Here is a 17,720-nt window from a genome sequence, read left to right on the forward strand (position 1 = left end):
GTTTGGGTTTCGTAAAATAAAAACTGAAAAAAATCTGTTCTTTTCTTTATAGCTTATATACTTAATTAAGTAACTCTTCTAAAATATTAATAATTAATTCTTCATGGATGTTGTTTTTAAACGCATCTTACTATCCCGTTTATTGGTATTTATTTACCTTAATATATAAATATTTTATTACCAGTTGGGAGAAATGGTAATAATATGAATGGCAACTCTAACAGCGGAAAAGTCAAACGTCTGTAATTTGTTGCTAACTTCAGTACAAATATCCTATCCATTTTGTAGTTGTCGTCAGCGCTACGGGTTGGCGTTTGGTTTCGTGTTCGCGTTTTGTGTTTGATTGACATTTCTTTACTCGTTTATTTTCGTGTGATGTAAATTGTAGCGAGTTAGGCATTATTCTTTAGTTAAAGCGGCCAATCGTAGAAGTGTACTCTGGAACACAATGACTGTAGTGTAAATAATTTAGAGCAAGGAGCAAATCCTTTTTTCTTTAAAGACAATTAGTTTGTTTTTAAAAAACAAATTGGAACTTTGCAATCATGGTTCAAGAATACGTATCCCCTGTGAGGGTACACAAGTACCCCTTCGAAATGGTGATGGCCGTAAGTACAAGTTTATGTACCTTACAACTTAATTCGGCACAGGTGATTCAACTTTGGAACTGGTTTACGACCCATTGATCAAATAGGCAATCGTAAACATTTTCAAGTGTCCCAATTGAATTTAAATTCCACACGTACAACAAAGAGATATAAACAAACACAAATACAAATGTTCTAAAGAACTAAAGACTGTTATTCATAATTAGTTGTGAGTTCAATCTAGCAGAGAAGGTAATTTGTTCAGATAATCACTTTGGCATGTTGTGAATGAGATAGCAATATACTGTAGAGGTATTGCATTAATCAAACAAAAATTATTTCTATACATATTACCTTACACCACCATGCCTCTGAGAGCATGTTAAGCCTTTAGTCCCAGTAATAGTAACATCTGGTAGTAGTTTTTGAAAAAACATTATCACCTTAAGCCCATCAACCTCAATCGGAGTAGTGTGGTGTCTCTGCGCTCTATATCTCCTAAAAGGAGTGAAGCTTGGCCCTGTTGTGGTACATTAAAATAGGCTAATAATGAATGTGGACTGAAAAGCAACAATAAACAGCTGGTATACCAGGGTATGGGTATTCCTTAACATCCAGTAAGTCTGTTTATTGTAAAGACTAAGGCTTATATAGTAGGTTTTATTGAAAAGAGCCAGCTAGAAACTGAGCTGCTCTTTTAGTGATTATTTACAATATTTAATTAACCTACTGCACTCTCACTTTTACGAGCCGTAATAGCCCAGTGGTTATGACCTCTGCCACAGATTCTGGAGGATTTGAGGGTTCGAATCTGGTCCGGGGCGTGCACCTCCAACTTTTCAGTTGTGTGCATTTTAAGAAATTGAATATCAGGTGTTTCAAACGATGAAGGAAAACATCATGAGGAAACCTATATATGATAGAATTTTCTTAATCCTCTGCGTGTGTAAAGTCTGCCAAACTGCATTGGGCTAGCGTGGTGGACTATTGGCCTAACTCCTCATTCAGAGAGGAGACTCGAGCTCAGCAGTGAGAATATGGGTTGATAACAATGACCTCACTTTATCTACTGCCATACTGGCAAAGACGTACCGCCGAGCAATTTAGAGGTCCAATACAATGTCATGTAAAAACCAAAAGGGGTGTGGATTTTCATCCAACTCGTAATAAGTTAGCCTATCTTAGATTGCATCATCACTTACCATCAAGTGAGATTGTAGTGAAGGGCTAACTCGTAAGGAATAAAAAAGAAACTTATGAGATGGCATCAAAAATTAAAAAATAAATGTATTCTTGACCAGGAAACTAAAGCATGGTCAATGACATTAATCTGTGTGCTTGTTATTTTTTGTATCAGCTATATAAAACATTGTGTGCAATGTTGCGACAGTTATTGTTCTTATCTCATTTACAAATGATACAGAAGGCAGTGGTAAGGCTGATATCTTGTTTGACTTTGTTCATCAACATTCTTATTATGTTGTTTGTCTATGAATGATATCTTAGAAAAGTTTCAGTTTGGTAATCTCTCTGGCAATGGTGGTAATGCTCTGGTTCCTCAACAGGGTTCTGTTCCCAGCTTGGGTAACTTTAGGTCATTATATAAGCGAAGAAGGGGAGTGTTAGTTAACTGTCAAGGACATCCTTAACCCTACACCAAGTCCGGTAATCTGCTTGGGGATTTTCTCTCTGCCACACGATGGACCCAGCACCCGCACGGTGAATCCATGGAATGCTAAGATATTTTGTCTCTAAATTGCCTCAGATCTGGTCTGGTGGTAGGCTTCTTCTTCTTCTTCTTCATTCCTGGGCCTTTTCAGTTCTTGGCCACTAAAGTTTTTTTTTATAAAGAATATTTGCCATATCTTTTTTTTTAAATATGACCAATTTATTTTTCCAATATAAGTTGGTAAAGACTGTGATAAGAGTGGGTACGACAATATAGACCAAGGGGCAGGGATTGAACAACCACCTCTCGGTGATGAGTCTGACCGCTCTTACTATTAATCTATTGAGGCTAAAGGGTTTGGCATCGACCATGTATATTGCCCACCCTACCCATATCACCCACAGCAAAGGCACACCACCAAGGGATTTAGCGTTCCGGTACAATGATGTGTATAAACAAAGTCGGTAGAGTAAACTTGTACTCTTGTCATAGACAATGTTGAACATTTGGTGAGATTGCGTTCAAGAGATAACTTGTCATTAAATAAAAAACAAATTTTATGAAATTAGTTTTTAAATATGTAACACAATGGTAGTACAGTTTATGTTAAATAAAAGCTTTTCAATAGCTGTAAATAGATGTCTACATACACATAAATAAATGTAAGGTGTATTTAATGAATTTTTTATTTCCTAAGATTTAACCTTCAGTCAGATTTATAATAGGTTGGAAGTTTAACCGCCTTTTACTTATTTAACTATTTATATACATATATTATCTATATATATACCTAGGTTGAAGTGATTACTTTCACATTTCTCTGGTAGATTAATTTAAGTAATTTAGTATTGCTAAGCCATCTCAACAATTTTTGGGAATTGGTATTAAAGGTTATTTTTGCAAAAATCTGTCTAGTCTGGCTAGTCTGTTGACCTTCAACCCTGGCCGGGTCAATACGTCACTAGTTCCCGCAAATTCCCACACGTTAATTTAGCTAGAAAAACGACTTTTATACCTTTTTATAAGAAATTCCATATTAGAATACCGCTGGTTTCATGTTTAGCGGATATTCAACATTATGTTAGTTAGTTAAACAAGTAAGATCTATGTCAGCTTTCAAATACATAAAAAAAGACTGCATCATAATGTGTCCATTCGTTAAAGTCATGATAGCACAGACAGACTCACTAGCTAAGAAAGGCTTAATTAATACCATCTATGTATCTATACTAATATTATAAAGCTGAAGAGTTTGTTTGTTTCTTTGATTGAACGCGCTAATCTCAAGAACTACTGGTCCGATTTGAAAATAAATGAATTTTGATTTTGATTTTTGAAAAAAATCCTTTTAATGTTAGCCCATGTATCGAGGAAGGCTTATATATTATCCCTGTATTCTTACGGGAACGGGAACCACGCAGGTAAAACCGCGCGGCGTCACCTACTGGAAATATATTTCACTCTTGATTATCACAAAGACTACTTTTCATCACGGAAAAATCCATAGTTGCCGTAGGATTTGTAAAAAACTGAATTCCACGCGGATGAAGTCGCGGGCTTCCACTAGTGTATTTATAAAAACTAATTTGAAGCCAAGTTGAAAATATGAGCAATCCGTCCGCTTTAGTCCTCATTCGCACGAGAGTTTTTTCAACAGACGTTAAAAAAGCGTTCAAATACAACAAATACATTCCTAAGTACTAGTATATGTTTACTCAACAGCGTTTTTAAAACGTTTTTTTGGGCAGTGTTGTACTCTTAATTTTGGGCGTTGGAAATAGATCTTTATTTATCTTCATATACTTTTTTATATACTTATACTAGCGGATGCCCGCGACTTCGTCCGCGTGAAACTCGATGTAAACTTTCAACTACCGCTACCCTACCCCTACCCTACCCCTACCCTACCCCTACCCTACCCCTACCCTACCCCTACCCTACCCCTACCCTACCCCTACCCTACCCCTACCCTACCCCTACCCTACCCCTACCCTACCCCTACCCTACCCCTGCTCTACCCCTGCCCTACCCCTGCCCTACCCCTGCCCTACCCCTACCCTACCCCTACCCCTACCCCTACCCTACCCCTACCCTACCCCTACCCTACCTCTACCCTACTCCTACCCTACCCTACCCCAACCCTACCCCTACCCTACCCTACCCCTACCCTACCCTACCCCTACCCCGTTTTCTAATTATTATTAATATGAACTTTAAAATAAAAAAAAAAATTAGGGGTGGACTACCCTTAACATTTAGGGGTTTGAAAAATAGATGTTGGCCGATTCTCAGACCTACTAAATATGCACAAAAAATTTCATCAAAATCGGTCGAGCCGTTTCGGAGGAGTTCAATGTCGAACACCGCGACACGAGAATTTTATATATTAGATATACGTTTTTTTAACGTCCGTTAAAATACCTCTCCTCCGAATGAGGGCTTAAGCTTGGTGTCTGATTTTGACACAGACAAATCTCTGTAGGGGAAACTAGAGAACGCTACAATTCATCACTGCCATTTTAAGGGTCTGTAGCAAAACATTGAACCGTTTTTTAAATTGTTTTGGCGAGATCTTGGCCATCATGCCTAATGGTAAGCGAAGAGGCAGACTACGGTGGAGCGTGCTTGCCTAACCTTTTGCGAAATATATGACATGCAAGATCTGTTTGAGAACGTACTTAAATATTTCAAAAGAAAATAATGAAGGGCATGGTTGCTGGTAATTACAGTCATACAAGGAACACCTAGGGCTTAGGTTGATGGACGCGGAGAAGCGTTTTGTAGAATGGCTTGTTTCTTTGCATGCTCTGTGAAGTGTTGCTTATCAGAGCCAGAACCATTATGTCAGTGCTAGAGCTTCGTCCGTAAATTATTATAAGTATTACTATTTAAAATAGTTACCATAAGATGAGATTGCAAAAGCGCGAACCTTTCACGTACAAGAATAATAATAAGTAAAGAATCAAATTCTTCGCAAGACTTGACTGCCCTGGCTAAAACTTATCTGGATAGATCTTGGGAGTCCTTCTGGAATGAATCAAAATTGGTGAAAGGCAAACATTATTCATCTATCCAACCAAATATACCAAGACGTCCCTGGTTTTTCTTTCAAAAAATGACTGAACGTTGGGTTCTTACAACTATTTCTCGTTTGCGTCTTGGTCACTCATGTACACCTGTGCATCTAAACAAGCTCCGGATTAGGGATAACTCTATCTGTGAGTGTGGTTTGGATGAAGGCACTGTTACTCATCTCCTTTTTAACTGTCCCAGACTTCTTCATCCTCTCTATGACATTCTTCCCCCAAAAGTCCCTCGTCCTTTAAGTGTTAAATGTTTGTTAATGTTTGTGTTTAGTCCATATTGTAGATTTTTATGTAAATATGTAGAATGTAATAAGATTAAATTGTAATATATGTTTATACTATGTAAATTATTTTAAATATTTTGTTAATATTAATATATGTTATTTGTGTTGTTATAGGTTAGGAACTAACAAAAATATTATGTAATAGTAACTATCTAGTAGATTCTCAAAATTGAACTTGTCAGCTCTCACTGAACAATCTCCTTCGTGCCTTCTCCATCTACTCGACACTGGCGAGATAAACCGTGCCCAGTTGGCACAAATGAAAGCCATTAAGAAGAATTGAATTGAATTGAAGTAAAGAATCTGCACAAAAATAATACCCTCTTTGGTTCTGCAAACCACAATCTCCCGCAAGAGTAATTCGAACAGACAAATTGCTCGGCTATCGTATTCGGCGTTCGTTTTCCGTTGAACGTTTATCTTTGATGGCGCGTTTCCTCAATTTCTTAATCGACACCGTTCTATATGCAATTCGGTTTTATTTGCCTTTCATCTAATATGTATTTTGAATTGGTATGTACATTGTACATGCTGAACCTGCCTCTCGAACCTGTAGTATAGTTGACTAATAGTCAAAAAAAAAAGAAGTCATATTTCAAATGTGCTAGTAAACTAAACCACATACTAAACCTATTTGAAATATACAAAATTGTATGTATACCCATACAACATTTACATACATTAGGTTTTATTTTTTTAATGAACTTTCTTAGTATTTTTCAAATGTAGGTAGGTATTATGTTTCTACCATTGGATTTGATTGGATAGATCATTGACCTAAATGAAAGAAAATAAATTTGTAATGCTTCCATAATTTTTGATATTTCGTACTCTGAGGCTATTAACCTTATACCAAGATTGTTTCGTATAGCGATTTTGAATGTTATCGACCACTAAATAATTCAATTTGTAACACTTACTAAAGTAATATTACTTACGCCTTTAATTATTAAGATGGACAGACATGGTGACGGTTTTGCAAAAAAAAAAAATAGGTATTTGCTAGATGTATCGTACTTGCAGCAGCAATTTAGTTGGCGCATTATTGGAAGTCGCGAGATCGCATTGCAGCTCAAAAAGTTGAAGCCAAATAAGATTAAAACGGACTCGACGTTGGCGAAACCCATTGTGTACTGATTCAGCGCTAGAAACAGCCAAAAAGAGTATTAAAACTGAAAGTACGAGCAGATAAGACGGCTTCGGATTTAAGTTATATTGGCTTACGAATAGCGACGGAGTTTCCCAAGTCTAGGTGAAAGGAATTCTGAGTTCCAAGTATTTTTAATATAGGCAGATATTAAATCGGAAACAGCAATGATAATGTTATACTATAGATCGGTTATGTCCCTACAAAATCATTGCAAAAAGTGATCGGAATAATAGACTAAAAGACTGAGCGCACACATGCAAAACTTTGTCTTTAATTCCATTATATATTTATGTATTTATAGTTTTTACACTTCCTGATCACACAACTCGACATTGTAGATGATATTTCTATATTATTTGTTTAAATAACGTTTGTTGTTGATCACAACTAACATTGAGTTGACTATAAATTTCCTCTATTGAGCATCTCATTTTTCATGCGCTAGTAACACATCTAACATAACATTAATATCTTTGTGGAACAGTAATAACTGTATTCAAGTAGGTAATAACTTTTTCATTCTCTTTTGCATCTCACGTGAATATTTTTCCTTTGTTTGTATGTAAATCATATTCACTATATACCTACTTATGTCAAAGCTAGATGTGCTCCTCGATTTTACCCGCGTAGGTTCCGTTCCCGTGGAAATACGGAAGTAAAAGACAGCCTATGTGTAACTCGCTGATTAATAGCTTTCCATTGGTGAAACAATTATTAAAATCACTTTTGTGGTTGAAGTGTGAACGTAACGAACAAACATAAATTCGCATTTATAATTTATTAGTTAGCATTAGAATTTCCTCACAAATGGCCTGAGTGACGCTGAGTCGATTATGTGAAGAGTCAAGGACCTGCTTACGAGGGCTCACAAAGGCTGAGAAGTAAGCTTTATGATATGTACTGTCCTTAAATTTCTTGGCAATATAAAACTAAAATATTTAAATTCATCGTCTGCAATCAAATTAAAATATAAAAAAACATACATACAGCCGAACGTAGAACCTCCTCCTTTTTGGAAGTCGGTTAAAAATAACACTATCAAGTTCAGATTGAACGCTTTGATATGAAGAGGTAATTCTTAAGCGGTTATGTTTTGCGCAAGATACTTAGGCAAGTTACTCGTAAGTACCTACTCGTTTTTGCTCAAAAACTTGTTATCCAAGTTGTCGACACGAGAGGAATGTTACTGGTAAATGGTTGGATTTTACTTTTAATTGGGGGACTTTTAAAAGTCCTTTAGGCCTTCCGTCGTAACCTGTACTTAGCTTCTTGTATCCGCTTACAATGTATAATTATATCCATTTAGGGAAAAATCTCATAAGTAACATTTAGCGAAATTGGTGTGCTTGATCATCATAGTATACCTAACTAAGAAATAAACGGATGGTTCATGCCTCTGTATTGTGAAACTTGGTCGCTTTCAGTTTTCAGAATATGAAATCAACCGACCTGATTTGACATTTAAGTGCTTTGATGGTCACTTGCACTGATTTGACATTTAAGTGCTTTGGTGGAAATTGGGATTTTGCAATCCCAATTTCTTGGTCACGAAATCTTTGGTTAGGGATTTGTTATTTATTTCATGCATGGATACTGTTTTTATAATAAAAAGATTGAATTTTTAGAAACAAGCTTTTATCCTAATTCGTCCTGACAAACACTAGTGCGATATTATAGGAGCCATTTCGAACCAGAAATCATCCCTGACTAAATTAGATTACGATCCCCGATACGGATATTTCTATTTCCCGACTCCGACGAGTAAATATCCAAAAAACATTTTTTTCAACGCGGAGAAGTCTGGGCCATATTTTCCAAGTATTTAAACATATTGTACCGTAAGTAATTCCCATGATGGTACCTCGTTACGTGTAGCCCAATGTCGTTGGCTATTTATAACTGATTTAATGAACCCTCATTATCCCCCTGTCTACCCACCCACTTCAGGGTAAGTAGATTGTTGGATATTATATTGATTACTCAAATACTTAAGTGGGTCGACCTGAGTTGACCTTTAACTAGGATTTGCTTTTTATTGAAGCCGGACTAGCCCAAAATTCTGAAAGTCTGAGCTCAGAATATTGTCTTGAACTTTAGACCTATAGAGCTCATGCGTACTATCCATACTAATATTATAAATGCGAAAGTAAGCCTGTCTGTATGTCTGTTAGTTACCTTTCCACGGCTAAATCGCTAAACCGATTTACATGAGATAAATAGGATCTAGGAAACAGAATTTAACGCAGAGTCGTGGACGTCCCCGTTCACTAGTTGTTGGTTGTACCATGTGTTTTCTGTGGTTGTACCATAAATATTACGATCCAAACCATAATATACGAGTATCAGCTTGATCGGAACCATCGAGGTGACCGGAGAGGTTAAAGTAACCCAAACTGTTACGTGGAGTAAATTAATTACAGGTGTAAGATTGTAAATAACTCTGGACAAAAAATCTTTCTTGCACTTAGTAATTTATTTATAGTAGGTGTTCAGACAACTTTGATTGGCGGTTTTTTGTGAAATCACGTTTTGTCTGCGACGATAGGTACTTGCAAAGCTATTACGTAGTTTTGATTTTGAGATACTATCACAGAATTTTTAAATTGTAAATACATACTTAAAAAATGTTTTATTATCGTCGGAAATCAACGACGCATAGACAGACACATACCTAATAACAAAATTTGATTAAAGTGGGTAGAGTTGTTACCGATATGTAAGCTCGTTTAATAAATGATGCCAATTTTAAATTGCTTAGTTGTAACCTAATTTTAAAAACTGTTGAAATGAACGTTTTACATGTACTAGGCAGTTAGGCACATATAATATATGCATCGTCACGTTCTGTAATATAGCAATTACTTGTTGTTATTCGGGTTTTCTGCAATGGTATTTATTATTGATGATTTTACGCACATTTTGCGTAAAATCATCATCAACATTGTAAATAAGGAAAATGTAAATTCTCGTGTCATATTCCATAATGGTAGAACCAATAATGTTTTTAAGGTTATATTATATGTTCTGATATAATCTGTAAAAAAATTACAATGATAAAAACAACAGTAGCACTCAAAATTTCCTCGAGGATCTTGGTCTAAAAGTTACTCAACCGAATAGGACTTCTTTACTTTAACTAGAAGAGTTTTGTACGATTTGTTATTTACGATCGTTAAATAAAGTTTATTGTGTAACTAGTTCTTTTTTTGTTTATCGCAGGTAGGTACTTAGTAGTATTTTCGATTCATCAGGTCCGGACTACTTCCTTATACAAGGGGTCCGGGTTGGCGAAATCATAATATTTGGCTCTTTAAAAATCATTACTATAATAAATGGCACTGACGGCTGATGTGATAACCGAGGCATTGATTTTTTTTTTAGCAATTCTTGACTCGAACCCGGGACCGCGTGATCCGAAGGCACATAGGCTAACCACTGGACCACCGAGGCAGTTGAATATTTTGTTTTATAAATACTGTAATATAAAATCAGTAATGACAACATTTACGTCGACGGTCAGAAGCAGAAGGTTAGGTCAAATTCGGACCTCTAAAGTAGGTCACCTATTTTGATTGTTGGAACAACAACCGCGACCGCAGCGCCGCCTAGTTCCTGAACATCATCCAATAACGAAGCCACCCACGGTCCGATATACCCACAAGCCTGCAGCGCTGCCGGCATGATGTGCGGTAAAACTGACCGTGTGTTGGTCGCGATTTTTGCTTTATGTTGAGCCGTTATGCACATCGCAACTATAGCTTAGTAAATTCGTTGATGACACTCTTATGATAAGCGAGCGACGGGGGGAAATGGCTGCGTGGGTGTGAAGTAGTGCGCGCGGGGCAGATGGGAGGACTGCACGGGTATGAAGTCGTACGTGCAGGGCATTGCTACCTACCTCAGGGCCCACGTGGACCATCGGGAGTGTTACGAATGAATTTGCCAAGCTAACACACGATGAGTTTTGGATCGTGAGTGGCTAGCTTTAATTAATATTGGAAAGCTGTAGAGTTTGTTTGGTTGTTTGTGTTTTTGGTTGAACGCACTGATCACAGGAACTAATATTTTTGTGTTGGATTGTCCGTTTATCGAGGAAGGTTATAGGCTATATAAAAACGGTGAAGGAAAACGTGGAAACCTGCATACCAGAGAATTTTCTTAATTCCCTGCGTGTGTGAAGTTTGCCAATTCTGCTCTGAGAGGAGACTAAAACTCAGCAGTGAGAGTTTTATATATAAAAACACTACGGGTAAAAATATTTCTTTTTCAGAGCTTTCGTTGCTTGCGCTGCGTAAACGGTTAAAAGTTACGTACAAGTATGGTGAAATTAATCCCTTTTAAAGGTTCTAAAAAAAGTCCGCGATAGCATGCATAGGATAGTATTGGACGCGGACCGTTGGCGGACGAAGTCGCGGGCGTCCGTTGGTCGCAGATAAACCTCTTTGTCGGTCATTGGCGCCGGTTTAGGAAGCCAAGCAGGTTGCTAGCGAGACAATAGGCTCATACGTTATGCGTGGGACTAGTTATAGACGGTTAAGGTCGGACTCGAACTCGAAAAGTCTAGGGTTTGAACTTTTGTCGTAGGTACCCATTCCTAACATTTCTTTACCCTGTGTTAGGAATGAGGAATGTTGGTCATATTTCAAAAATATCCCTACTAATAATAGTAGGGATATTTTTGATTATAGGATCGCAGGATATTGAAAATAATTATTTTTTTTCAATATCCTGCGATCCTACGCCTGTTGTCTCTCCGGTCGTAATTATATTTTTAGGCCTAGCGCTGTAGAAGACCTATAAAATAGGCTGTAAATAATAATGCAATAACTATCATCACTTGAGAAAACAATTACTTTGAATTCACAGACATACTCTTCAATAATATATATTTATACTAGTGGACGCCCGTGACTTCATCCGCGTGGAAATCAATGTAAACTTTGAAGCCCTATTATATCCCCTTCTATTTTCTATTTTAGGGTCAAAAGGTACCCTATGTATTGCGCCAAGGTCCCATTTACTACTATACCAAAATCATTTTGATTGGTTCAGCCGTTTAGCCATGAAAAGGTAACAGAAAGACAGACAGACAGACTTACTTTCACATTTATAATATTAGTAGTACAGATTGTGTTACGAAATTACAATACCTTTGCGTAGGAAGTTGAAAACCAAGAATAAACACTAACTTAACTTATAACACTACCTTTAACTTAAAGTTTAGAACTGTACCTTAACTTGAAGTAGATTTGTCGCGCCTAACGCCTGAAGTCCTTAAGCCGTAAGCCCTGACACGTAATCCTCTTACTGCCTCCGTTGACACGCCAGATTTGTTTACACCTAACACCGCTTAGCGAATTAATCTTTGTTTACTTGCTATTTCTAGACTGTTTAACTCACGAAATAGAATAGGTTCGATTCCCGCCTCGTCTATTGTGTTTATATCGGTCGATAGATATCCACTGTTGGACAGTTGGCCTATTCACTATTTTGGTCTTTATTATCAACCTATTAAAACATCGAATAAATTGACAAAATGTCATTTACCATGTGTCCGGCCCTTTTCATCATTATCAACCAGAGAGATTCGCAGAGAATTAAGAAAATTCTCTGGTGTGCAGGTTTCCTCACGATATTTTCCTTCACCGTTTGAGATACGTGATATTTAATTTCTTAAAATGCACACTACTGCAAAGTTGGAGGTGCATGCCCCAGACCGGATTCGAACCCACACCCACATTGAACTATTGAGGCTTTATTGCAAATGTTTTTTTATTATTTAGCTTCTGTTTTATTTATAGATGGTGGGATATGATATTAATATACTTTATACCGCATTATATATGACGTTGATATCATATATAGGAGTAGGTAATCGTACATATAGAAGGATAGATCAGTCTCCGTGTCCTATAATAGCCGGCATCATTAGAGTCGATGTGAAGCGATGTGACATGGCGCGAGCAAACGGCGCGGTTCACCCTCGGCTGCTCTTCCATTGGAAATCAATATTGCTTACCATTTTGTAACATGCGAGTGGGTTTTATTGCAGGCTTCATCCTACGGGTGCCTCCACCTACCTATCTACCTACTCGGAAACAAAATGATATATTTTATTTTTATCCGACTACAAATACATATTTGATGAATAAAGTAGATGGCCCACCTAATGGTAAGTGGCAAACTGTCGCCTATACACAAAGCAACACTTCGCAGGTCATGCAAAGGATACGTTCTATAAAGTATGCCCATCAATCTGACGCGTCGCTACGGTGTTAATAGTCTGCTCGTAATTACACTTGCAACTATGCCCTCCATACCAGAACACAGCATTACTTGGCGGTAGAAGTGGGCATGGTGGTAGTATTTCTCCGGACGAGCTCCGCCACAAAATGTTCTAAAAAGTTAAAACATTTATGTGACGTACGTTATAGTATTTGTCCGATGTTCTAGTAGTTTTGACGCGGTTGGGTTAGTAATTTATTTCCTCTAATCTTCAACGTCCACAATATGGATGATGACAGTTTTTTAAATTGTATATAAATAAAGAGTATGCTAATAGTAAAGCAACTTTGTCAAAGTAACTGGGTATCTGCTACAGGGATTTAAAGGGTCAGATTTGCGACGCTGCCGCGGATCCCTGAAAAACGCTCCATACAAAATGGCACGAGTTAGTGACGTCGTTGGCTCGCTGATCGTTAGATTTGTATGGGCGTTGAAACAAAATTACTAATATCTTTGTTATTTGTGCGTTTATGTTAATTAAAATAATATTTTTTGTATAAATAACTTACGTTGTTTACAATGCGATTAAATAAAATTAAGACAATCAGCCACTATTGTTCGCCTCCGTTTTACCTCGCTAGTGACATGTCTAATAATATCAAACCTTTGATACCAGCCATACGTCTGTTTCACAGCGTTTAACCACAGGTTTAACTAATAAATGTACTGGATACTCGCCATATTTGCAGACACACTATGAAATTCAGTAAAATATTTATTTACTCTGTTTTTGTTGCTCGAATACGTTAACAGCGCAGAGCAAATTCGCTTTGAGGTCTGAGACTCATGGCCTTTGGCTATGATTGGGGCCGTGCGAAAAATGGCGACTGGTAAAATATTTATCCTCGTAGACATAGGTATAATCTTCTGCGAATTGGCGGTAAAATATAAAAACATATTGTGTCGAAAACTTGTTTTCAAGATGCTACGGTTCTTGGTATTGTGGCAGTATTCCCCGCTTTGGTCACGGTCACGATTGCCGACGTAACATTGACTGCCTTCTTGGTGTAGTGGCTTTTGGGCTACGGATAGTGAGTAATGGGTTCGATCCCTGAGTCGGGCTGTAGTTCTTTTGTGCGGCTTATAGTAAGTTCGGGGGCGCCCGGACTGATACACTCACCCCAAAACACCCTTCCCGAACGATCTCAGAGGAGACGCCTTCAGAGAGTCGTTCAGCCCATCTACTCTGCTTCTGCGTTCGGGCCCCATCAGGCGGTGCTTCTGCGCCAAACCCTCCAGTGACGCCGCTGAGGTCCCATTAAGGAGCCTACGGCACTAACATCCATCAGAAAATCGAATAATGAAAATAAAAATTATAGTAAGTACCCAGATAAAAGCTCCAAAGAACGTACCAGGATAACACAGACTATTCGGAAGTTGCTTTATACACTCGCTACTATGTACGGGATGCTACTATATCTTGGAAAAAGAAAACTCAAAAAAGGGGTTTACATTTTCGTGAAGATAAATAGACAAATGGTCAACCAATTATCGTTTCATTGCGTTGGGACGAAAAATATTGAACTGGGACTACTCCGCGGCAATTGGTAGACATGTTGTCTATGTTTCTTGTTGCACTGATTGTTGTTGGCCGCATGCTATGCATACATGACTCGAACCTCATGATTTGTAGCCACTTTGGTTAGCTAATGGACCAAGGAGGCAGTTTATATACCTAACATAATATAAAGATGTATGAATAAAGCATGCGATTGGTTAATTACAGACATGTGACCTCGCGTAACGCACGCGCAGGTTCTTGTTGGGTACATACACGTGCGAGTACGTGTAATTTTGAAGTGCAATTATGATTTCCTCTCACGTACCTACACGATGACGCCGACGTCCTTTTGATCACTTTCTATTTCACATTTTGGTGGCCTAAGCTGGCGCATTCTTCACAAAACTCTGGTCAATAAACGCAGCAATGGTCAAATAACTGGTGGGTATCTCAATTATATCTGGAATACTTTAGATTTTTTTATTACAATTTTAAAAATACATTGCGATATGGATGGATTAAAAAATTTGAAGCGACGAAAATGTTAAACTTTAAAAGCCTAACCTAGTACACACCCTTTCATTATAAGTACAAATAAACTCTACAGCTTCAAAGGCAGCACACTGTTTGTTATTTATTGAATTTACTGAGAAAAGCTACAACTCCTTCCTTACGAGTAGGTATTAGTGTGTATGAGTTTTGCCAACGAAAATAAACGGAGTGTCGAGTACAAAGTCAAGAGGTTGGTCTGGAGTTTCTCCGCGCGGGCAATGCCAAGGTTTGCAGGTCGAGCCGACTGAGAGCGTGTATTGCGCAACAACATTGCGAGTGTTGTTGTTTCGCACTGTTGTTGGCTGATTGTCGTAGATAATATACATAAACATATTGTATATTTTTATATTGCATCCAATGCAATGTTAGATCCCCACCACATACGTTTTTCATGTGTTTGTGAGCCATGATAGCCCTGTGGATATGACTTCTGCCTACGATTCGAAAGGTCTAGGTTCGAATCCGGTCCGGGGCATGCACCTCCAACTTTTCACTTATGTGCATTTTAAGAATTTAAAGGAAAAACATCGTGAGGAAACTGCATACATGAGAATTTTTGATTCTCTACGTGTGTGAAGGCTTCCAATCCGTATTGTGCCAACGTGGCGGACTATTAGCCTAACTCTTTTCTTTTTAAGAGGAGACTCATGCTCAACAGTGAGCCGAATATGTGTTGCTCATGATGATGGTGACGACATGTTTTTCAATAAGATAATGTTTTATACAAACTCTCAACATTTATTTTACCAACTTCTCTTTTTATATTCGCGACTAAAAGCAGCCTTTATCACTATACCAAAATTTATCGAAGCAATTCAGCACAACAAACAGACAGATTGACAGACTTACTTTCGCATTTATAATATTAGTATAGATCGTTATTTATTTAGGGCCAACTTTACTTTACATATGGCGGCCTTGCTTGAAATGTAAATGAAAATCAGCTCATCAGTTCGAGAGCTACGAGTATACACAACGGCACATAAACAGAGTTTTTGCGTGGGGGTTAAAAATCGGTAGAACAATTTCTGCTATTAACGTGAATTGAACCCAGGACTTAATCGTCTATTATAAGACGGTGCAATCAATACTGAGTCAGAGAGACCATGAAAATACAAAATTCGACTAAACTACAAATATGATTGATAGAAAAAGGTGCTTCCACACACGATTATTACTACTACTGTCAATAACCAAGTGTGCGGCTAGCCTTAGTATCGTCGTCGTCGTCGTCGTCGTCGTTATCAACCCATATACGGCTCACTGCTGAGCTCGAGTCTCATCTCAGAATGAGAAGGGTTAGGCCAATAGTCCACCACGCTGCCCCAATGCGGATTGGCAGACTTGACACACGCAGAGAATTAAAAAAATTCTCTGGTATGCAGGTTTCCTCACGATGTATTCCTTCACCTTCACCGATATTTTAATTTCTTAAAATGCACACAACTGAAAAGTTGGGGGTGCATGCCCCGGACTGGATTCGAACCCACACCCTCTGGAATCGGAGGCAGAGGTCATCCACTGGGCTATCGCGGCTAGCCTTAGTATGCGCAAGCCAATATCTTGGGCCGCCGATATCCGCAGTAATCGTGATTCCCGAAACTCAAAGGCAGCCGGCAGGTGATGCGGTGCGCGCTCAAAGGCATTGGCCAATCTCGATTTCATATCCGGCGTGCGAGGCCGCTGCTCAGCGTATTGCCTCACGAAGGTCTCAGCGAGAGGGTATATTGCCCTAGCGCGACCTCTGGCGCAGCGGTGAAAGTGAACGTGTCCCGGGTTTGATTTTCCTTATATGTGGGAGGAGAGCTGGTGGATATAGGTCGGTACTGTGTATTTCTTGCATGTCCTGTCGGCTAATTCATAATATAATTAACATCAAATCAATAACAACCGCATTTTTCGTATTCCGTAAGCCGTTTTCTACCAAAATAGCACTGGGGTAATACATCTACCTACTCTACGATATCCACGAAGTGTTGTCAGTAGACACCGGATGACATTTTTGTTTCTGTGAATACGAAATCAAGTGACTAAAGAATTACTAACAATACTTTGTTTTTAAATTTCGTTTGTCCAGTAACAAACGTCAAAGTTAGTGAGTTGGCTTGCTGTAAAGCGTTACTCTAATAGCTTATGGGCGATGGGTTTTCCACTTAACAACAGCGGGACCGTCAGCTTGGTCTGTCGATTATTATAATTATTATTAAAAAAAAATCCAATAAGAAACCTATATAAAAACATGAGAAATGGAAGACATTTTAATACATAGGTTTTGTTGTAAAATTCGATAGAAGATCTGCTTGCGAATAGAGATTACAAAATTATTATTAGTAGAGTGAGATATGTTAACCTTTCCATATAATTTATTACAGTTATACGAATAATACTTTTGGTGGAAAATTTCTTCATATATTATAACGAAACCTTCAAGAAGATTCATCCTTTTTATTCTTTATCCTTTTGTCCTAGAAAAGTTAAGTACCTAAACTATTATTTAGGACGAGGGTGATGAATAGAGATAAATTATCCGAGAGAATTCCATATCTCTAACATTTCCAAGTTATGGGAAAGTTCTCGGAAAGTTCGCTCGAAACTATATGTAAGTT

At 38.0% G+C, this 17,720-nt stretch overlaps 2 protein-coding genes across 2 annotated transcripts in view; one reads left to right on the forward strand and one right to left on the reverse strand.

Annotated features, from left to right (window-relative positions):
• Positions 1-17,720, reverse strand: part of LOC112046466 (rab GTPase-binding effector protein 1) — a 449,904-nt gene that overhangs the window by 87,086 nt on the left and 345,098 nt on the right. The window lies entirely within an intron of this gene.
• The window catches only part of LOC112046480 (protein real-time), a 70,144-nt gene continuing 52,693 nt past the window's right edge, over positions 270-17,720 (forward strand). Inside the window, exon 1 of the mRNA XM_024083108.2 lies at positions 270-608. Within this exon, the coding sequence (XP_023938876.2) occupies positions 546-608 (63 nt within the window). The 5' untranslated portion in view covers positions 270-545. The remainder of the gene's footprint in view (positions 609-17,720) is intronic.

The sequence above is a fragment of the Bicyclus anynana genome, chromosome 14 (assembly GCF_947172395.1).
Source record: "Bicyclus anynana chromosome 14, ilBicAnyn1.1, whole genome shotgun sequence".
NCBI lineage: Eukaryota > Metazoa > Arthropoda > Insecta > Lepidoptera > Nymphalidae > Bicyclus > Bicyclus anynana.